Genomic DNA, 23,483 nt, shown 5'->3' on the forward strand with positions numbered 1-23,483 from the left:
TATGTCCATCCATCAGCTCAACTTAACTCTGGGTCTTACCAAGTATTTTTTGATGTTCTCTGTCTCACTTAAAAACCTTTAGAGCGGCTCTCCCCTTAGCTCAGATGAATCATTACAAACCTTTAATGCGTTTCTTTGGTTCCTAATGTACTGTACACTATACACAGGACATTAATTACACATAGATGTATAATGAAGAACTCCGTGTATTCTCAGCTTTCTACAAAACTGGCAAGTAACACTAACACTAAATGTAGTAACAAGATTCAAATTGTCACAGTTTAAGGAATTCCTATTTCAGGCATTCTTAGGTCTGTCCCATGAGCTAGAATTAAATCAGAATGCATGTCACACAGGAATAATCAAGATGGTGCTCTAGAGACACTGCACTAATACATTAAGAGAGAGTGTGTGGGGGCTTTCTTTTTAAGCAGTTTCAAGGTACATGAGGAGTACCCTAACTTTCCAAAGACATGTCTCATAATGTAACACAACATGACTATCTTTTGAAAAAACAGATCAGTGAATGGCTTCCTAACTGCACCTGAAAAGTAAACCACACTTAAATTTTCTGTCTTCTATTTCCGAATCCATGTATTAGGCTCTGGGCTTTTAGTATCTTATTTGGCTCCATGGACTGCTGACAAGAAGGCACTGCTCCCCCATGACTGAGCCCCCACAATGTCTTCACAATCTTTCTCTCCTCCCTGGTGGCAAACAGACCAGGTCGTACTATACTTAAGAGGGTAGAAGGGGAGCTGGCACCTGCACTAATCATGAGTTGAAGTTGCCTTGTTTAAACAGAAGTCTCAGAATTACAATGGTATAGATATCATGTACTGAATTCTCTATCCCACAAAAATTCTTCCGTAAAACTTTTAGAAGCAATTCATTAACACTTCCTCAAGGTTAATATTTTCCCACATACTACTACACTACTAAGCAAAAAGGCAGCCATAAGAATCAGGTGCTAAACCTAGAGGAAGTCTTAAAAATATCCAAGGTTCTCTGAAATTTTACACTAAGCCAAATTGCGGGAGGAAGTTGCTGTCTCCAGATTACTCAGAATTTTAAAAATGAAAACCTAACAACTTATGTTTAATAAAATTTGGTGAGGCTCCTATTTCACTAGTGGAAAAGCATTTGCCTTTCTCTAGGAAAGATGTGCTGAGTTTTAACTATTGAAGAGTCAGAATTAAAGGCCCTGTCTTAGCAGAAACCGAAGACTCACAGTTAACTATGAGCCCTTTATCAACTTCCATTCTTTCAAAGAAGCCACTGTTGAAAAAATCCTATTCTAGATATTCAATACAGTTAAAATATTACAAGACTCCCCAAGCTAGGAAGGGTTCTTAAAAAATATTTGTTTATTAACATTTGCACACTACCTTGCTGGTTTATGCCGCAAATCAATCATCACATCTACAACAGCTTGGGAACAATTGGAAAGTAGGAGAGTGACAGGTACCAGGCAGAGGCTGCAAAGAGAAACAGTTCCACATTAAAGAAAAAAAAAAGTTATTTTGTATAGTCTTAATTATGCTCCTAAATAGTTAAAATGAATTCCAGTTACATGGAATTTATATATAGTTGTCAATTATGCCAGAGTCAAGACACTGTAGGTAGAAATATAATCACTTACACTGTTAGAGCTACTTAGAATAAAAGTTGTCAATTACGGCAAACAGCATTGGCTCATTTGGGCCAAATGAAGTTACCACTGCCCTTCATTCAGCTGAGAAAGGACAGAAAAAGCGTAAATACCATCACAGTTTACAGGAAATTTGCTTGTGTGACATAAGACATTCCAGAATGGGATAACATGGTCCAGTACACTATTTTCTGAATTTCTGATTGGCACACTTTGACTGGATACTTTTCTTCTGCACTGCCTCCTGTAGCAGAGTTGCTGACACTGGGCCTTAAATTATAACCTGAACAGTGCCCAGCCAGAATAGATAGCACATGCTTTTACAGGCTCCAACCAATTCACTCTAGCAGCAGGCTTTCTGAGAGAGGTTAATACTGATATTCTTCCAGGAGACAAGCCCCAGTGATCTGAATTGTTACCACCTTTCCTTCTGACCTAAGTCAGAACCATGTGCAGCTAATTTGGCAAGTGAGATGTTGTAGACATAACAATTCCTTTGAGCTAAAAAAGTACATCTTTCTTTCTGTCTGGCTTCTCAAAGAAATCACATTGTTTACTCTGACAACAAAAATAAACACAAAGGGAGCAGATTATTTTTTTTCCAGTAAGTTTGATAACATTACTTGTTAACAGTGAAACTATGATCTATGGTATTACAGTCCATTATTTTCTACATGAAACTTTTATTTTACCTATAAACTTCTGAAGCAGTGAGTTTAAAAATTAAACAAGATTTCACTCTTGCATACCAGACTTTAATATCATAACACACACAGCATCTCTCAAAAGGATTTATGTCCAAATAACAATATTTTTAAAGTTTCTAAAAGTAATGTTTCACTAACCTTTTTTGATGAAAAGAATGATTAAAAGACTCTGGATAATGAAGACTTGTCTTAATAAGGTTAGAAAGCTGCTCTGGTGTTGGTCTTGCAGGTACTGGTGTGTTTTCTGGTCGAAAAAACTTTAACAGAACTGTTTCTGGTAGTTCCTGAAACAAATTTAGAATAACATTGAAAATAGTAACATAAGGTATGAGAAATCCATTCACAGAAGTCTTACTTCTCCATTATGAACTATAACTCATAAGGAAAGAAGTTTGCAGCATCATGAAGCTCACATTTTTTTCCAATGTGGTTTGTATTTAAGCATGCTGGATGAGGAACTGGTATGATTTGTCTATTACCTTCTTTTGAGACAGATTTCACAGTTGCTTATGAAAACACTATCTGTGCAAGTTTCACAAAAGCACACTATTGTTGCAGTGGTTTGCTAGTGCTTGGGTTTGGCCTCTAGGGAAGAGGGACAGCATTTACACTGTTCCCTGTTTAGCAGCTGTACCTAACAACAAAAAAATTAATTACTTGCCCTAGGAAGTTCAAAACAGGAAAGCCAATGCACAAGTTTCCCTCAACAGATCCAAAGTAAAGCAAACAGAAACTTACAGGAACATGTTAACACTGACAGAAGGATTGAACAACAGAGTTTCTTTGAAATTGCATAACAAGCAGTTACAGATATGAAAGTTACCTTTCATCCCCAGCTGAAGGCCTAAGACTATCTCTAACACACTACTTGGGATTCCCCCCTAACCCTTTGGATCTAATGAGTCTCTGAAGCAGAAGAAATTAAGTGATACAGAAAGCTGCAACCAGCCTGCATTTGGTGCAGCATTTCTGTCCAACATCATCTAATCTGGTTTGTGAGCAGTATTTATTCAGGAAGGGGCTGCCCTTTAGTACTTCCTTATGAACCTACTCTGCAGAAAATCCATCTTTAAAGGAAAAAAAGAATTTGCAGCAGTAAATGTCACTGCCTACTAAAAACACATGAAACAAGATTTTTAAAAAGCCACCAGTAAGTTGGGTACAGTACAATAAAATTACTATTTTTCATTAAAAGCTGATAAATTGCACCTTTTAAGTTGAAAAGAAACAGTACAGGCAATGAAACCTGATTTAAAAAGCAAACACACTGGGCATTCGGAAATGTGTGTGCACACCTTAGTCACTGTGCTGATAATACCAGGAAGACACCAAATGTTTTCACAGGCTTATAAGTCTTCCCTTTGAAATGAAGAGTAGTTTTTTCAAAAAGCAATTTGAGAAGAAAAAAGATATTCCATAGTAACAATAAAATGTATTTGAAGTGTATTTGGTGTTTCCATCCTACCCTATCTAACAATGCAAACTGACAGCATGAAACACAGCAGAGATTATAGGTTTTCATTTAAATTATTCTCTCCCCTCAAATAATAGTCCAACCAATTTTCAAGGCTGCCTTCAACCACACAGCAATATCCTATGTACTGTAGTTTGCCCTAGAGTCAATTACCTGTTCCAAGTCCTCCCAATCAGAATTCCCGAGTATTTTTTTAAAACCCTACAAAAGACAAATACGAATATTTACCTCTACAAGTAGACAAGAACATCATGAAATGTAGCAGAAACATTTACTGGTGAAAGTCCACAGTGCTGTTAACACTTCAAACCTTTAGTTCTAATATTACACCTCTGATGAAGGACTGGAAAGCAGCAAAATTAATAATTTTCCAGCAGAGCTAAACCTTAAATCCAGCCACCTTCTGAGTGTCAGAGTCAGAAAAGATGTCTGTCTCTCCAAGTTTAGCTGCTCAGACTCTAGGCTTTTTGTGATTGTGTACCTAGAACAAAGGCTAAGATACAATATTTAGCCCATTTTTCTCTTACCTAATGAATGGTTCAGGAAAGAATTAAGGACTTCCAAACAATAACCAAGTAGATGTGCATACAGATCAGAAAGCTACCGCTAATAAATGCTAAGTTTAAGGATGCATTAAACTCCTGCCCTACTCCAGAGCTTGTGAAACTGGATCAAGGCTTAAAAAAAACAAACCAAAAGCCCATACCTACTTGGCACCTGTATCTTCCCTTCAAGAATACACACCAAGCAGTAACAGCCTTATACACACAAACAAAGCAAAAGAAAAATCAAGAACTGAACAGGTGATATTTTGTTGCTGAAGTCCATGCCTATCAGCCCAAGTGAACTACTGCCTTTTAAAAGGAAAAAAAAAAAAAAAAAAAAAAAAAAAAAAAAAAAAGAAAGAAATTCTGACACCTTAAAATCTGCTTGCTGACCCCATGTGGTTCTTTGTAAAGCCTCCAGAAGTGTCACAAGCTCCAGTAACCACCATAAACTGCATACAAGAAAATGCCATAAACGGTTAGGATTGTCCCTTTCGAAAAACAAGTTATGGTGTAATTTGAGTGTCTCATCTATACAAACTGGTAGAGGTAGAGAGGCTTGACTGGAAGAGGTTGGAAGAAGGGTGTGTGTTTTTGTTATTGTTTTACATTTTACAGCTGCATTTTAAAGCTTTTTCAGTTTTGCCTAAAAATACACAACAAGCATTAGCACCAAAACAACAGTGCTCCCTCAGTTATGTTCCCAAGAGCTACAAACTGTCCAACTGGTGCTTGGAAAGTTATTTTCTATTTTTAGAAAGCTTCTTGTTGCCCAAAGCCATTTACAAAGGCCAGCTTCAAACAAATACACTCAAATCTAGACAAAAGATTTCGAATTCAAATAGAATAATCTCAATAGCTCCACTTATTTGTGTTACAAGAAAGTCATTAGTATCTGGTATTTTGCTACTTTGAAATAGCTATAAATCATCTCTGTATACACTTTTGAAATGGTGCTTTAGTCACTCATACCAGTTTCAGCTCTCTCCTGCAATTATACTTAGCTAAAAGTTGAAAAAGCAATGTTTTAACAATTCAAAGCATCTTTTAATAGATGTAACAGACAGACCTACCTATAATACATTCCTCAGTATCTTAGAATACATTTTCAAATTGACAAGTTCTTCCTTTCCAGCAGATGAACACAAGTGATGGTATCTTCACATACAGTCACTTTAAAAGATTTCTATACCCAATATCATACAACCTAAAGTTTTCAGTTTCATAAACAGTATTCTTAGAGACTGGGTCAATGTGCCCTTAAGCACACCAGAAAAAGGTAAGCACTGTAATTTGATTTCCAAGTTGTACAGAAAATCAGCATATTTGCCCCATAAACCACAAGTCACACGTAGCCAAAAGGATTGACATGCTCAGTCAAATATGACGGACCAGTATGCACAGCACAGAAGAAAACCTAAACAGGAAACTCTTGAATGGAGCTAAGTATAAGTAAAAGCAGAATATAAAAAAGCAGTAGAATAAGAGTGAGACATTTAAATTATGTGCTTTTCTCCCTTTCCCATTTTAGATCTGAGAATTTCCATTTTAAAACCTCAGTTTTAACTTGCTTCCTTCAACATGTGACTCATCTATATTCATTCTAGCTCCCAACTACAGAAATGATAGCTCCAGGAACAGTATTTTACTGACACCAGGAATAACACATTTGAAAACAGATACCTTCAGCTCTGCAGTCCATAATGGGTAAAGCAGCAGATCAAATGTTGCAGCTATTTGTAATATCTCATTCATGGCAATAACATAAGCCAGACCTCCCAAACTGGTACTGTATCTGCTCCATTAATTGATACAACAGAGTGAAAAATGTGCGTTTCAGCTCCTGATGTTGATTTACCCTTAAGAACTTTGCTTTTTCTCTACTGAGGTGGTTTAAGGAAAGTCTTAAATTCATTCCAACAATCTCTGTTTTATTCAACCATTTCCCCCCACGTTTTCTGTAAAAAAATTCCTGAACTAGCAAAAGATGTCACTTCCAATAATAGGAAAAATAGTTACTTAAACCCTACCCTCTCCTACATTTCAAGAATTCCTGCTTCCAACCAAACTGTTGCTGACTCACTAAGCTGCATGTATTTTAAGAAGCAGTCTTACCTGAAGTTATCCTCTCTGAAGTGAAATACTGCCAAAAAGCCTGCATCCATTCTATACACATTCTATGGATTTTACTTTGGGCTAGCACTGGTCTAATTCACAGGACTAAATGTGCAGTCCTGAAGCACACCTGGAAAGGATGGATGCTATTCCCAACATGCCAACATTCAAATGACAAGCCTCTAGGCTGCTTCTCACCTTCCATCGGTGTGAAGTCTGCAAACCAGAAGCGTGTCAAATGTCCTATTACTTCCACTACTGCTTCCATCCCACCATATTATGCTGCACTTTTCTTTCGGAATCTTTTGGATTGAACTCACCAGATTAGAAAAACAGGGAAGAGAGCAGTAAGAAATAATATTAATCAACAGCCCTAACTGTGACTGGATATTTAATGCATTTCACTAATTTAAGGCAGAGAAGTCAGGAAGAAGAGACAGAGTAGCTGTATTTCAGGTGCAAACTTAAATTGACCTTCAGTTAAAACAACTTGATTCCAAAAAGCATGCTTCAGAAGAGAAACAGAACCTACAGCAGTACCACAGTCAAAAAAATCAGCCATGATTTACAAATACTCAGCTGAATTTATAAGTGGGGCTTTTATTACTTGGCCTGAAATGGATCTATTCTCAAAGCAATTCACTTTACTTACACCTTATGTGATTTTTTCTTCATATACTGTTGTCTGTGACTATTAACGCATCACTTTGGAGCACGTTCTGATTCAAGGCAACAAACTATATTTAGCATTTTTTCCCCTACCTTTAGCCAAAGGACATTTTTTCAAAAATACAAATGAGAGGAAGAATAAGATGATAAAAGTTTTCCATATAATACAGAGAGATTTCTAGAGGAAACATACACTTTAACAAAGTCAATATTCTGTAAGTGCTCCTTCAGCACACTACATGTTATGACGCCAAAGTTCTAGAACATAAACGTGTAAGTAGCTTGTCACATCTCCTGGTAGACCTACTATGTCCAGTAGCCTATGCTCAAAAGTAGTGCTATCTTGCTATTTAAAAAAACTCTAGTGTAAACAACAACAAAAAACTGTATTCAGTGACAGAAAACCAGCTTTAAAGCCATAGTTATTGTAGTGGTTGGAATGAAAAAGGATTAGTATCTCTAATTGTCTTTTGAACAAATATGGGAAGAAAAGGGAGCACATGAATTTGAGCATCAAAGAACTTGTACAGAATTTTACTGTTACTTACATTTTAATAGGTCTGTACATATAGAAATTTTACCCAGAAAAACATTTTAGCCTTTTCTCAAGCCCCACTGCAACCAGGAGTTATATCTTGATTTTATCAAATACTACAGCAAGATATGCTACTGTGATACAGGAATAATTGCACCTGTTGATTGTTCCACATCCCTGCTGTGCATTAAATGTCCCAAAAGGAGCCAAGCAGAAGTATCCACCCATCACCATGGCTCAGTCAGCAGTCTAACATCTTACAGACATATGAGGATGAATTTATGTCAGTTCACCCAACTACCACTACCAGCAACTGCTGGAACAACTTAAACATATCAGTGCTGAAAAATATTCATCTCCTGTTCTTCACTACAGCGCTTTCTTTACTGAAGCTTTGTTTCCCTGAACAGTAGTAAACTATGTGTTAATCTGAGATACATCACAATTGACAATGTAGCAAAAAGCCAACCAGTACAGAGAATTTAACCAAAATATAAAGTAAGTGATCTCATTTTTTTCAACAGAATTATCTGATTAATTTGGCTAAGATTTGAGCCATTTCTCAGAGGACTAAAAGAAATAAGGGGTGGCAGGGCAGAGAGGAATTTTGTTCATGTTTCCTCAATGTCCACTGTAAGACTGTTCTTGGGCTGGGGATAGTTGTCTGTGTCTGCCAGACAGACAAAAATTCTTTTACTGGAATTCAATGGCATGAAGCAAAAGAAGTCAAGAAGAAAGTCACTGTAGAGAAGCAACAAACAAAACTCAGCAATAAATGCAGACAGTGGACTCTTGCATCCTAGGTGACACCCTTTTCAGAGTGCAGAATTATTTTTGTTTTTTCCAGATCAGAGCAGCCCTCTATCATTTATGAACTGGTAACCCACATGTGTTGGTAAAAAGCATGCATCTCCATCTCCCTCTGCTGTCGAGTCCTCAGAAAACAACTAACTTCAATACTGTCAGCACAAGGCAAATCAGAAAGAGTCTAGAGTAGTTTCCAACCCTGTTCATGACTTAAGAGAATAAATACAGACGTACAAGACAAAATTATATTCTTAAAATACTAAATCAGAGGTAAATTCTGAGTTTGGGATTTTCTACCACTGCTCCCCCCAGCTTTTCACTGCTTGTGTCACATTAAAAGAGCAAGGTAATTCGAAGACAATATACAATTCTTAAGAGGTTAAGGATATTATTTTCTTTATCTAGACTAATTTAATTCTATTTTGGGGAGTCTTAATTTGGAAATGTGGACTGAATGAAGTAAACTGCTACAAAGTCTCCATTCAATCAATTAGTTACACCTCACCTCCTCCCTCAGAGTAGTCTATCTGCTCTCCTCACACTGTTAAGAGCCAGTTAAGAAAAAAAGTAGTATGTGAGGACACGCAATTTCTTAATTCTTAGCAGTCCTGAAATCCTAGCATGAATTAGCATGAATTTTAAGAACCTGAGATCACAGGTTCTTAAAATTAATGCTAACTCTGGGCTTTGGTTATCATGAGGACACAATCTTCATGTTTATGAAAAAAACCCTAACAACCAATTACTCATAGCAGATTTCAATTGCATGACAATTCAGATGCTTTTTTGCTTCCAAGCAAAGTACAGAATGTTTCAAAGGCAGTGTACTCCTCATGCTCAAGGAAGTGAATACAATAATCAATGTAGAATCTATGAAGATAGTTGCAATAATACCTGATGAGAAACAGATTTTAGACAGAGAATGCTAATATAGTAGCAGACATTCCTCAAAAAAACATTGAGAGTACATACAGATCCTCCTTGCTGCTGGTGGCAGGATCAATTTCTTTAATTTGAAATTGATTACGATACAGACAAATAGGGTTCCAGTCAACAAGAAATGTGAATTTCTACCCATACCCTAATTCAGTAATTTGTTTATTTTAGGATGCAGATGTGATTAATTTCTATTTTGTCTTCCTATTCATTTGTGAGAACCAGAACTTGATGAGATCAGAAGCTCACAGTATTATGCCTCCTAACCTTAGATGTCTACAGTGTCATCTACTGTTCCACATATACATTAAGACAGGGAAAGTAATACATGAGGGGGCAGTTGTCATTAGATTAATACAGCCTCTTGTACTGCTCAGCATAGCTAGAGCACATGTGTGCCAATTCCTATTTATTTCACATAGCACAAATAACTAAGTGGAAAAAATTATCTTAGCAATGTACAAATACTTAAAGGCTGATGAACCAAAGTGAAATGCACAGCTTCAGAGTGATTCACTACTTGCATTATAGCATGGTATTTATAGGAAGACATTTGTCCTGTACTGTTTTCTTGACAAAATTAGTTCATTGTACTCTTTCCTGCAACTTTAAGAGCTCACTAAAAGCTATATATATGTTTGCAATATTGGTAAAAACATTAAGAATGAAACCAAAATAAGAGGGAACAGCAATGTGCTGCTCAGGAGAAGTCTAAACAAGCATAAGATTTATTTCCTCTTTTTCTAAACATTACTATTCCTCATCCACATAAACTGAATTTAGTACAGAACCATGTTTTTACAGAACCTTATCTGTAACTTCCATAGTTGTTATCAATTCATGTACCAGAAGACAGCCACCAGTTTCTTATAGATGCTGTTTTCTTTAATCAAGCCAAACAACTATAAACTTCACCATTTTACTATTAACGTTCTTATGAAATAATCATTACCTTTCATACCATTAACAAGTTTCTAGTTCTACTTGAAACACCAAAGAAGAGTTTACTTCAACAGCTCATCAACATGCTTACCGCATAATGCTTTTCTCATGTTTCAACTGGGCCTGGCTAGTTCAATACAGAAGACTAAGCAAATCTGGAGTCAGCCTGAATTATTTAGTAATAACACATATCTGATGTTAAGATTATACAAAAGCTTCCACTTACATACTAGGGAATTCATTAAGTCTATTTAGAGAAAGAAGCAATTGTAAAGGAAAACTTCACAGTAGATTACCTGCTTCTGAGGAAATGAAAAGGCCTCCTTCCCAACTGTGTTAAGGGCAACATGATGCTGGCCCTCCAAAATAAGCTGCTTGCTGTCTTCCACAACATATGCCTACAGAACATAACAGAAAGACAACTGCAGACCATCATTAGATTCATAACATAGAATTACTGACTGCTCCCTAACTTAGGCAGAACATACTGTACTGATCAAAACTTAGAGGCTAGCATGACATGTTTATGCCAATTTCCACTTCAAATTAGACTCTTTTCTTCAAAGCAAACTGGGTCACTCTTACACTCTATAAGACCAAGCATTAACAAATCTCTTAGTTTAAGATTTCATAAATTTCTCTTTTAAAAGAGAAATTAGAAGAACTGGATGCATCCAGAGTAATGTAAAACCATTTAGGACACTTATTACAGTAGATACCAGATACTAATAGATACGATGACTATCTTTGCTGCTTATATCATTATAGTCTGTTTGATTGTTTTCAGGAAAAAAATTTCACCCATAAATTTCATATGTTCATATGCCTGAAAGTTCAGGATACCACACAGAATTATTTTCTAACTGTAATGTTTCATGTCCAAATTACCACAAAGGCCACAACCATACATACCTTCCACAGTACCACAATGTTCAAATCAACTTCACTGCATCTTTGTATCAATCTGACTGTTTCATCAAATGTTTGTTTCACTGCCCTTTGAGACGCATGAGTATGAGATTGCACATGTGTTCTTTTAAATTCAGAAGATAAGCTTTGGAAAAAAAAGTCTGCACAAGGACTCGCTGAACTTATTATCTACAAGAGAAAAAAAGGAAGAAAGTGTTCAGAACAGGATGTGAGCTGACTCAAGTTGCTCTAACAGAGCTAGCTCATCAGTGTAGCATTTCAGTTTCATTATCCCAGTGGGCTTCCAGGATGCCAGACACCTTGGTTTCTGTGCCTGACCTGTTAGAGATCAGTCTATCTAAAGGGCCGCTAAAGGTAACATACGCAACACAGCACTGTAACTTGCTAGTTTAGAACTACAAATACCAAATCTGGAAATAGGAGCTTTGATTACTATCACAAAGCAGGCTACTGTGATATTTCAAATCTATTAAAGAGAGCTGAAGCATCCAACTAATTCACATAAAAGTCATTTTTGCTTACTAATATTTTCCTCAGCTTAGCTACAATTATTTATCTAAGTTTAGAAACATACACTCTGCTAGCAGCAGCAGAGATAATAGATGTGCACAGCACATCCCCACAGACACATGGCACAAACAGAAGCACTGTGCTGTCATGTGTACCAAGCTCTTCCAACACCAAAAGCCTGGTAAAGAAACTGGTTTCTCAAAGCAACAGCAATGATACTGTGTCCTGTTGGAGGCAACAAGATAAGCAAGGAATTTCAGCTTTGCATCCCCTCCCTTTCAAAAATGCTAGCTTTTCCAGAATATGCTGCTGCAAACTCCTAATTATTGCACTAGCAGAATGCTGATAACCAGGGAGAAAATCCACCTTTGGAGCCACTGCTTGGAAGGGAGGACTCCCTCCCCATCTTGCCACTGTAATAAAATGTTCTCAAGGAAAGCTAAAGTTCCTGTAGCTCACATTCCAACTCTAAAAATGCACAGAAGTATCATCTACCTCATATTTTTAGTCTAAACTTCAATTTATATGCCTATGAAATGAAATGGCAGTGAATAGGTTTTCTTTGGCATTAAAAGCTGAATAAATACAGGAAAAATGCATGCTCAGCATAAAATAAGCAATCTGTCATTCAACTGACTAAATCCACTGCGCAGATTTCTGATCTAATGCAAGCGGCCTATTTTCCTCAGGTTTTGGGAAAGCATTTGTAGTACCAAGATAATTTACTGAAAGGATTATTCAATATCTGTATGTTTAAAAAAGATTGGAAGAGCATGGCAGTCTAGAATCCTAAACTTCTAGAAAAATCAAACAGACTCCTTGAATCCACTGTAACCTCCTGTAGTAGTTTTTTTTTTTTCCTGTAGAAATTCTGGGACCAACATTGATTAGTTTTCCAGTTTTTCAAATAAGCTGTAATTAGAATTTTTAGCCTGTCTTAGTAAAAGTATAATCAAGAACAAGAATCTAATATCCACAGGCCTCTACCAGAAAACTAGAGGGCTGGGACATATTTAAAATAACTACTCTGAAGAGCTGAAGAGGAAGGAAAAGCATTAGCAAAAAAAGCCAGCATTGTAATGTGATTCCAAAGTAGTTCAGTTGTGGAGCTGGGATCCTAATATTCCTGACTACAAGCTAGCCAAAGTTACCTTACCACGTCTTTGTCCTTTCACATGACAGGGACACCTTACACAAGACAAAATATGTAGTTATACACATCCACCTACCTGTTCATTTCCAAAGACAATATCTGCAAATGTGTAATTTTCTAAGGGATAAAAAGAGAAAGCACTGTTTAAGCATCATGGGAATTCACAACTTCAACATACAGTATCCAAAAGAGTATTTTTTTCAAAAAGTTACCACATTCAGGAAAAAACCTACCTTCTGAGTTTTTGCATCTCACGGCTTTAAAACACAACTTTGCTCTCTCTCTGCTAGCCAGTTTAGTATCTGAAAGAAAAAGGTGGCAAGATTTTTTTATTTGCCCTCAGCATAGTCAGAGTCCCTTAGACAAAAGCCACAAGTCTTGAACATTCACAAACAGGAAACACACTGATGACACTCAACAAGCACAGCTGATCAGGCATAGCACTGGCACACAACACAACCATATTTCTTGTGGGGAAAATTATCAGCCACCCCACACATGGATTTCTCTACGTCACAGAAAGAATTTATCTGTAAATTAAACTTATTTTTAAAATGCCTTAAGTCTGAATAAGTTATCTGTAAATATACATTTCTTGAAATATAACAAAAGAAGGGCTTTAGTATTTTTGGAATCGAATTATTAGAAACTAATTATTCTGAAAGCCAAATTCAGCTCCATGTAAGATTCTTTTAACTGTTTTTATCAGCCAGAAGATAGACTTGCTATCATTTTGGTGATAAAGATACACACCTTTGTCTCCAGAGATGTTAACAGATTTTTGAAGCTTCCAGTGCTTGCTGTTGCTTGAAACTTGCACTATATGAAACTCCTTAACACCCGTCTCACTCTATGGAACAGACAAAAGTTATGTCAAAGAAAACCAACCACAACTGTGATGTGCTACATTGCACAATAAGTGTTCACTGCAAGGTGACACTTAGAATCTTAACTCATTATTCACACCACTCATAAAACACAGAACTTAGAGACAAGGAGAGATTTAAGACCCACTGTAAAGTAAAGCAACAGACCCAGATCATAGCAATTTCCAATTCCAGTAAACAAAGCCACAAAAAGAGGAAATAAGGATCCCCCAGAAAAAGACTCACAAGCTAGTATTTTAGATGAAGAACAACTTGAACAAAAATTAGGCTTTTTAACTCCAATGCAGAACACTGTCCACAAGGCTGCTTAGTTTCTAGGATTACTTTAGGAGCATTTCTACATCATAAATCCTAGAAACTCAAGGTCTATTTTGGGTTTACATATATATACAATAAAATGTAGGCTTTTGGAGTTGGTTTCCTTTCTTGTAAAGAGTGAGGCGGTAGTAGAAAAATAAGCCTCACATTGTTAACTTGGTATGTCCTTTATAAAAACATTCCCCCCTCCTTAAAGGGGTGGACAATATTCAGTAAATGAAGAAAAAAACCAGAGTGTACACACCTTTAAAAGAAATCAACAAATCAGCTCAGTGGTTCCATTACCAACTAAGTGTCTATGAATTTTATGAAGAGACAATTCAGTTACCTTGCTTTGTGATTGAAAAAATGGGAGCAGCTTTGCCAAAAAAATGAGTAAATTTAAATTAGCATGGTTTGAAAAACTGAGTATTTTCATCTGCTTTAGTAAGTTAACAGACATCTGTATTTGGATTATATTAGTAAAAATGTCTTTATAGTTTGGTGATAAATGTAAACAGAGAAACTTCCTTCAAACTGGAGCTTAAATTCTGACTTGGACATTACCACTAATTCTACCAGTGTTTTCACTGAAAGGGGACATACTTCTGAATTAGACAACCTTGGAAGCTGAGATCAAGAACACTCATCAATTTGGAATAAATCTTCCTAAAAACTCTATGAACTGTAGTCTTGTAATATGATTAGTATAGGAGATTTCCAGAGAGTTAGGATATAACTTCACATTAATACTCTTTCCAACAGTAAGTGAATGATCAAATACGCAAGGTTAAATTTTTTTGTTTTGTTTGTTTGTTTGTAAAGTTACTGTAGAAAAACTTGAGTCTTGGTTCATATCTGCTGAGCCTCAGGACAGCACTATTACTATTAATACAAATAAGAACTTACAGTATTGATATTTTCTACATCCACAAAGAGCAACATGTTGTCCCCTCTGCCTTCTTCATCCCCAAGTGCATTACTTCTGCAGACAGTAGCCCGAATGTGCAGAGACCGACTGGTACAAATAACTGCAGTGTGCCTTAATACTCTGTGACTAGGAAAGGGAGGAGAGAAAGACAATATTTTGAACAACCAGGACTGCCCAGAATATGACATCAAGAAATTTAGCTTTTATGTTTGTCAATATTAAGGCCATTAGACAATTTGTTCATTCCAACCACCAAAGATACACTTTTCACTGAAGATATCCTAGCAAACCTACTTCATTTTTAACCATCTTGCCGCATGGGTAGGTGCTCTTTAAACATGCAGTCTAAGCCAGTGTGAAATACTGGAGAGAAAGTTTCAGGTGTTTTACCATGAGGAAAAACACTTCAGAAATGTTTCAGATGTAACACAACTGGCAGAGTGAAAGCAAACAGACCTGTATTAGCATACAGATATCATTAAGCTTTTTAATGCCACCAAACGCTCTGGAAAACAGTTTCTGAGTAAATAAGTGAGAGAAAGACCACTACTTAGTCACAACTCTTGCCATAAATATTTACTAAAAAACACTTAGAATACCACTGCATTCAATAAAGTCTCCTGAAAAGAGAATTTAAAAAAAATAAAATCAAACCATAGCTACCCTGCCTATTCCAGGTATGCTCAACCTCCAGGACAGCAGTCCCTTTTGAAAGTTATCTTCCCACTTTTCTAAAAATGAGTACAATTCCATTCCTAAACACCAACAAAACATATGAGCTTTTCCTATGTAGAAGCTTTTAGTTACTATAACTTCCACTTGGAAGCATTTTAGAGGCATGTAAAAGTTTGATACACATTTCCTACTAAATATGTTGAAACATCATGTGACACTTGGTTTTGGGAGGGAAAAATCAGTGGCTGCCTAAACTCTACTTCACAATGTCACAATTACATAAGAAACTTTTAAGTTTTGCAGTTAATTTTCAGATATACAGATATCTGTATAGCTTTCAAGTGGTACAAATTACATAATTTTTTGAACACTATGCTCAGTCTAGCAAAAGCACTCTTAAACCAGAGCAGTTCCCTTAAGTTCCCCTCAAAATTGCAGTACAGTAAGGAACAAGTACATGAGTCAAAAAACTCTCTTCCATCTCTCAAGCACCTCCACTTCTGAATACTATGAGTCGTGAGGGGACAAATTCCCTATTCCTATAGACTAGCTTAGAGCCAAATGAAATGCTAACTTTGGTATTTCAGAAGTTACAGAAAAATCTAAACCAAGGGTGCATTTGCATGACTTCAGTTTTGAGAATATGCTACTGACCCGTTCTCTCAACCATCTTCAACTTACTCTGCTTTGGTTCACACCCCAAACCAGTCTCAGAGTACATGAACTTCGTTTCTCTCTCAGAACTAGCCTAGAAAATAAGCTTCAGCCACAAGAAAATATTCAGTCCATCTTACTAGAGCTTATTTGAAGTAACCTTGGTACAGACACCAAGCAGGTTTAGGCTAGGATAGTTAATTTTCTTCACAATAGCTGGTAAGTGGCCAGGTTTTGGATTTGTGCTAGAAATTGTGTTGACATAGGAAATGTTTTTGTTATTGCTGAGAAAGGCTTGCACAGGAACAAGGACTTTTCTGCTCCTCACCCCACCCCACCAGCAAGCAGGCTGGGGCTGGGACAGGGGGGAAAAAAGGGTGGGAGGGGACACATTGGGATGGCTGACCCCCAGGTGACCAACAGGATATTCCATACCACATGGTGTTATGCTCAGCAACAAAAATAGGAAGAAGGACAAAGCAGGGCCTGACGATGTCTTCCCAAGTAATCATTACACATGATGGAGCCCCCCTTTTCTGAAAACCTGCCTGCCCACCAGAAGCAGTGAATTCATTTCTTGGGAGTGTTTTAGCTTGTGGTGTCAAACTCGACTGGATTCTCTCAAGATTAAATTAAACTAAATTAAACTTATAAAAATAAGCTAAATAGTATAGTTGTATAGTTCCAAAAAGGAACTATACAACAGCGTGCAAGTCAAACTTGGTATTTAACTCCTCCAAAGGGAACATCCTTCATCACAATACAATTAGTAACTAAATTTTAACTAACAACAAAATCCTTCAGTCAAGGTAGACAAGATTTTGTTTTATAAAATGTAGAAACAAATTAAGTTATGATTTTTCACCCTATACCTTAGAACAATGTGGTTCCAGAGGAACTAAATACAAAGGTTGTTTTAACAGAATTCTATTAACCCTCCTTCTATTAATTTATTTTAATAATTTAGTATTTACTACTTCAATAGAGGCAGCATAGGCTACCCAATTTCCTATGGAAATTAGATCATATAGTAGAAAAAATATTGCTTAGAATAGCAGGTAATAGACCATTTTCACATCATCACAGTGACTGAGAGAAATTCAGTAATATTTACTTTTACCATTACAATCACAGAATCTAATGTGTCTAATAAGTATGACAGAGAAGGTAGATTAGAAGAACTTACCACATTTTTGAGTGCTTTTTAATACTTTCGTAGTAAAACAAGAAGTTAATTTCATGAACACCTTCTTCATCTGGTCCCCGTAACCACATTGGCAGCTGCACTGAAGCCCCAGGAAGAAGAACAGCATCAGGAAGCGGAACCTGTATTACTTCAGGTGAACCTCCCGTGCCAACCCCAAAGTCTGCAGAAGAAGCTGAAGACAGCAGTGCTGTTCGCACAGAGGTAGGATCTGTCACAACAGTCTTGTAAGCACTACAGTTCTCAGAGGCTGAAGGACTTAGTGGTGTTAAAACAGCAGTATTTCCACCAAAAGTGAAAAATTCTGGATGCTTGGACACGACCTTCAGTGCAGTAAGAGGACACTTGCTTACGTTCACAAATTCTACATACGCTTTTCTGATTTCTCCACAGAGAAGTCCTGTAGGAAAATTTATAAAGAACACCTGTATGGGAGAGAAAATGAAAAAATAAAAACCTAAATACTGAGCCAAGTTGGGAATGCCATGCAAAAAACCATTAACACAAGCTATACTGCTGCCTAGAGCTTCCTGAGGAGAAGTGAAGAGGGAGGTGGAGATCTCTTCACCCAGAAATCCAGTGATCAGACATGTGGGAATGGCTCAAAGCTGCACCAGGGGATTTTTAGATTGGACATTAAGATGCATTTCTGTATGGAAAAGGTGGCCAAACAGTGGAACTTTCCAGAGAGGTGGTTGATGTCCCAAGCCTGACACTGTTCAAGAGGCATTTAGACAAAGCTGGACTGGATGATCACTGTAGTCCCTTCCCTTCCAGCCAATCCATCCCACTCTATAGGCCCCTGTCATTAACCAGTTACCCAGACCATTTTTAATAACCCTACAAAGGAAAAGCACTGTATTTTAATTAACCACTGGAATAACTTTCCTAGGTGAATGGCAAGCAAACAGAAAAAAGCTTCTTTGCCTGTCCCTGTTTACTTTAAAATCTGGCTACCAAAGGTGTTGCCAACTAAAATTCTAAAGGGAATATAGCAATTCCAGAAGGATCCTAATTTTGAGGCTTCAAGTTTCAATTAAAAAAAACCTACACAAGTTGGTCACTGACAGATCAGAAATTACCCAGAAAGATTTAGGCACTAACAAGATCCAAGCCGCCATTGCTAGAATTACGTTTATAAACTGCATTCAGCTATTTTCTCAGAACTGCCAACAGGAACTAGCTACATACCTCTAACAAAGGCATTTCTTCTGTAATAATGGGATCTAACCGTCGATCGGGTCCATATTTAATCGATGTTTTTTCCTCTTTTGTGTTATTAAGTCGAGGTCCTTGGATTTCTAAATCTTGTCTTCCTCGTACAGATAACCCATTGGAAACAAACTTTCCTGAAAAAATTTTAGAACTTTCATTTAGTTGAGGTTTTTTTAAGTAATTCCTGACCTCGTCTCTAAGAAATGATCCAAAGCTCTCAATCCAATTTCAAAAGTTAATTTTTGATATTGAGCTCATGCAGTGTTCATTGATTAAGAAGCATCACCAACAAAGAACTATTCAAAGCTTACAGTCACGTAACACATGGCTAGCTCAAGTTCCAACAGCCAGTTATCCATCATTGTGGATTTACTCTGCCCTTCAATAGTTTGACTACAACTGGAAGGGAAGGAGCAGACATAGTGCATGAAGTTGATGCATTTATTTCCTATCTCAATTTCTGCCAGGCTGGAAAAGTCACTTAGAGGATAATTTCCTTTAAAGACAGCCACCACTCTCCAAATGGTTTTTATTCAAAAGGTTTCCAGCCTCTAAACAAGCTTCTTTTTCTTTCAGACACTTTCATACATTTTCATCTCCATTTCATCTAGCAACTAAATTCTGCATGTGAGAGTTTCAGGTGAATGATTCAACAAAACAATTCAAGTAACATGCAATTAATTGTCAATTTATATAGCAATGTAAAGGAAAGAAAATTAAAGATGCTAAAAAAAAAACCTATCAGCCAAATTTAAATTTAGAAATCTATAAAAAGAACTTCAGTGCAACATTTAGACAAAAGCTGAAAGTTAACAATGCAAAAAGATGCGGAAGAAAAATTAACAGCAAGAGTCCATGGAAGTTCTTATAGATTCAACACGGCTTACATGGAATATTTACATTTTTATTTTTTTACTGGTTTCAAAAATTCAGCAGATTTAAAAGCAACAATGAAGTATGGATCTGGCATCCTTCCTTGTGGAATTCCTACAAGAGCCAATTTGTTCTTTTCCCATTTCAGTTGTTTCTCTTATTTCTACATCCCTACCTGACGGAAGACCTTGTACCACGGTAGTCAAACACTAGACACTAGAATTCAGCTCTATTCTACAGAAGCCATGTTTCCTCCTTCCAGAAACACACAATTTAAGGTAATAATACACTTACCTGTCTGTAATCCAATAGAAGGATCTAGCCCATCTAATGACACAGCACCTTGAACACTGCCAAGATTATAAACGACTCCCAGAATATGTAGCTCCCCTGTTTGATGGGGAAAGAGCTTTAGTCTTGCCTGTGGAGATATGTTAAATTTTTGTTGTTGTTGCTACTAGAAAGAAGTATTATTACAGTTAAATGTCCAATTGCTAAACACACAGCTACATTTACTTTATAGCTGTGTCAGCTACAACTGCAACAGCAAATATAGATAATTTACTAGATTGAAAATTTCATATACACAGAATTTACCAAACCAGTTCACAGCTGAGAAATGCTCATTACTTTAGAAAAAAAAATCCTTAAAGTTCACTTCTACTGTGATTAACAGGGGCAGAATCACAGAATGATTGAAGCTGGAATGGACTTCTGGAGGTCATCGTGCCCAACTTGCCTGCTCGAGCAGGGCCATCTAGAGCCAGCTGCCGAGGACCACATCTAAAGAGCTCTGAACATCTCCAAAGATGAATACTCCACAATCTCTCTGGGCAGCCTGTGCCAAGTCCATCACATTTACAAAATAAGTAAGTGTTATAAATGAAGCTATAAATGTTTCCTGATGTTCAGGAGGAGCCTCTTGTGCCCACTGTCTCTGGCCCTGTCACATTTATACAAATTGATAAGATATGAGGTACTGGAATTTCTGATTCAGTCATGTTCTGTCAGTTTAGTGTTAAGTTCAGATCATAACAAGTCTGAAATGCACACTCACTAAAGTTCAAAGCTAAAAAGACTTTTTAAAACCAAGTATAGTACTTACCACTTTTGTCTCCTCACTATTAATTAAAAATTCTGCTATTGCTTCAGTTCCTACCATATCTTCATCACATGTACCCTGAAAGAAGAAACAGCTCTTTAGATACTATTACTCCTAGGCAGATAAAGTGCCATAAATAATATTTCCAATATCCTTCCTAAAGTGCTCAAGGGAAAAAATTATACAAATTTCCAAACAGTTAGGAAAAGCAAGTGCTGCATGCTCAGCTTCTCGGCATTTACGAATTTAAAAAGCAGCTTGAGAGATCAGTAAACATTTAAGAGAAATTTAAGATTTAGCACTGTAAATTGGAACCATTCCCAGTCTGTTTCACGAACATTCACAGAAGTATTTATCACATCATTAAAGTACCAGTTCAGATCAGAACAGAAGGGAAAGTGTATGGTAAGCCTTGAGACTTAAACTATGTAGAAACACGTTTAGAACTTTGGTAAATACTTACAGAACCTTTAGAGATCTCTGTGTTCCCAAAGTTCTGGCCAGGAAAACAAATTATTGAGGAATTTACTGTACTATTCAGTATTAGAATATATTAAAACCTTTAAAACCTGGATATGACAACAGTCTATCAGAGCTTTTGTCAGAATTAGTTGAAGTATTAAGTCAGACAGTAGCACAACAGCTCATCTAAAGTATTCAAAACATTAATTTTTAATACAGTAAGTTTTCATTTCTCTTCTAATCAAGATACTAATATGTTCCTATGTTATATGAGCACAGTTTTTCAGAACAAACATTTCACTATGTACAGCAGCTCAAATAAGAAAAGGGTATTTGATAATCTACCTACTGACGCTCATACTGGCAAGTCAAGGCTAGTGTGATTCAAAATAGCCGTGGTAAATATATCATGAAATCTTGTAAGTATTTTGTTTTGCATTCAGCTTTACAATACACATTAGAATTTTTTGCTAACTTGGATGCTTCGTGCCCTACAGACCTAGAAAAATCTAGATAATATAAAAATTATTTCAGTAGCTACTGTTTTTCTTGCCTTTTTTTTTTTTTTTTTAGTTTACTCTTAAACCTTTAATGTTTAATGTTTATGCTGAAACATCTTCATACTACAAAATTTTGAATACTCAATATATACTCCATACCTGCATCTGTTTGGGTTGGAAAAGGATGAAGCTTTCTTTACCTGCTCTTTTGTTTCTCCATCATGCTTTGCACTGAAGTCTTTAGGTTGAAACTTCCACAGCAATGAAAGGTCAGTCAAAAGAAGCGGAACTTTCAGAGGATTTCGGAAGGACACTTCTACAGTTATCGGTTCTATTAAAAAAGTGCAAGAAAATAATGACAACAGGCTTTCCCCACCACAATCTGAAGGCTATCTCAGAGTATTCACATAGAAATAACTTGCATGAGAAGAGTGGCTCAAATCTCCAAGACAGGAAATATCAATACAAATTTATCTAACCCAGTTTATTTCTGAAGTGTAAAAATCTTAACTTTACCTTCTATGACAGCAAGCGGAAATTTGGAGTTATCTGAGTAGCGATTTAAACAGAATTGCGTTGGTTGAAAGTTTGAAGGTATTGTTCCTTTATTTATCACAGACACAACCTGCTCCTCGAGTTCCTTCCACTGTTGTGATGATTCTGAGTCATACTCCTGATCCAGGCTTACGTGCGTAGCTGCCTGCTTTTCACCTGCAGAGAGAAAGGTCTTAAAGGTGAGAACGGCGATGTGCAACAGCTGCATCGGAGGGTTGCACTGGCAGTTTGGTAACTATTCTTAAAATATCGAAGTTCTAGGTCACTACCATTCTTATGCTATAATTGATTTTTAAAAGTGAATTGCAGGACATTTTGAAATACACACATGGAAGACAACACTGAGAATAATTTGAGTACAGTTCCATTCAGATACCACAGCATTCCAAGATTTTAGCATGCTACATAGTATACTCAGGCTACAGATAATTTTTACTTTATAACTGACTACAACCCCATAATACACACTTGGAATATATAAGAATTTCCAGTCAGCTTTCTTTACACTCAGGAATCAGAATATTTCAAATATTTCATCCTAGAGGAAGTTAACTGTAAAGCTAATTTGCAGCATCGCCACTAGCCTCCAGTATTTACTACAGCAATAATAATCCCTTTCATGAAGTTCATTACAGACTTGCATTGAAGCTTTCCAGGTGTGAAAAACAGTGACAGTCCGGACAACCACATACACAGATTTCATATTTACACAGAAAGTCTGAAAACATCCAACCAGTAGATACTAAGATCAAGCTTTTATTTTGAAATATTTTTAAGTTATCCAGCCACTTGAGTTTTACATAATGCCAGACTTCTTGTAAATGGCACCAACTCCTACATGTATTTTGGTTCCTTAAAAAAGGAACTTGAAACTGTTTACTTTAAATTTTCTAACCTTCTGCTGGTCGTCGATCATGGCCAAAGAAAACACGAGTTGCTGAGCTGTTAATATATGGTAAAGGAAGCTGCGGTAAGGGACCATCAGGTGACAGCTGGGTTGCATTCTGGAGCAAAGGATCAAGAAAACAGAGTGTCACATACATCACCAATGGATGAATGAAAGCCAAGTTAAAAACACTCAATGTTTGAATAGGGAGTACATTTAAGATGAAATAAATAATTTCAATTAACTGTTTAACATAGTTTTGGTTTTT

General features: G+C 36.6%; 1 protein-coding gene across 5 annotated transcripts in view; it reads right to left on the reverse strand.

Moving 5' to 3' along the window:
• Window positions 1-23,483, reverse strand: part of TRAPPC8 (trafficking protein particle complex subunit 8) — a 51,945-nt gene that overhangs the window by 1,594 nt on the left and 26,868 nt on the right. For 3 of the 5 annotated variants that reach the window (XM_041477647.1, XM_041477646.1, XM_041477644.1), the window contains 16 exons: window positions 23,225-23,333; window positions 22,291-22,485; window positions 21,975-22,105; window positions 20,816-20,890; window positions 20,005-20,131; window positions 18,814-18,971; window positions 17,605-18,047; window positions 15,068-15,215; window positions 13,728-13,824; window positions 13,208-13,276; window positions 13,051-13,091; window positions 11,294-11,479; window positions 10,678-10,779; window positions 3,986-4,033; window positions 2,497-2,642; window positions 1,389-1,478 (listed from right to left, as the gene is read on the reverse strand). In XM_041477647.1, coding sequence (XP_041333581.1) covers window positions 1,389-1,478; window positions 2,497-2,642; window positions 3,986-4,033; window positions 10,678-10,779; window positions 11,294-11,479; window positions 13,051-13,091; window positions 13,208-13,276; window positions 13,728-13,824; window positions 15,068-15,215; window positions 17,605-18,047; window positions 18,814-18,971; window positions 20,005-20,131; window positions 20,816-20,890; window positions 21,975-22,105; window positions 22,291-22,485; window positions 23,225-23,333 — 2,165 coding nt within the window. The remainder of the gene's footprint in view (window positions 1-1,388; window positions 1,479-2,496; window positions 2,643-3,985; window positions 4,034-10,677; window positions 10,780-11,293; window positions 11,480-13,050; window positions 13,092-13,207; window positions 13,277-13,727; window positions 13,825-15,067; window positions 15,216-17,604; window positions 18,048-18,813; window positions 18,972-20,004; window positions 20,132-20,815; window positions 20,891-21,974; window positions 22,106-22,290; window positions 22,486-23,224; window positions 23,334-23,483) is intronic. The other 2 variants (XM_041477648.1, XM_041477645.1) reach the window with 1 other exon arrangement.

This window comes from Pyrgilauda ruficollis, unplaced genomic scaffold (genome assembly GCF_017590135.1).
Source record: "Pyrgilauda ruficollis isolate IOZ18807 unplaced genomic scaffold, ASM1759013v1 scaffold41, whole genome shotgun sequence".
NCBI lineage: Eukaryota > Metazoa > Chordata > Aves > Passeriformes > Passeridae > Pyrgilauda > Pyrgilauda ruficollis.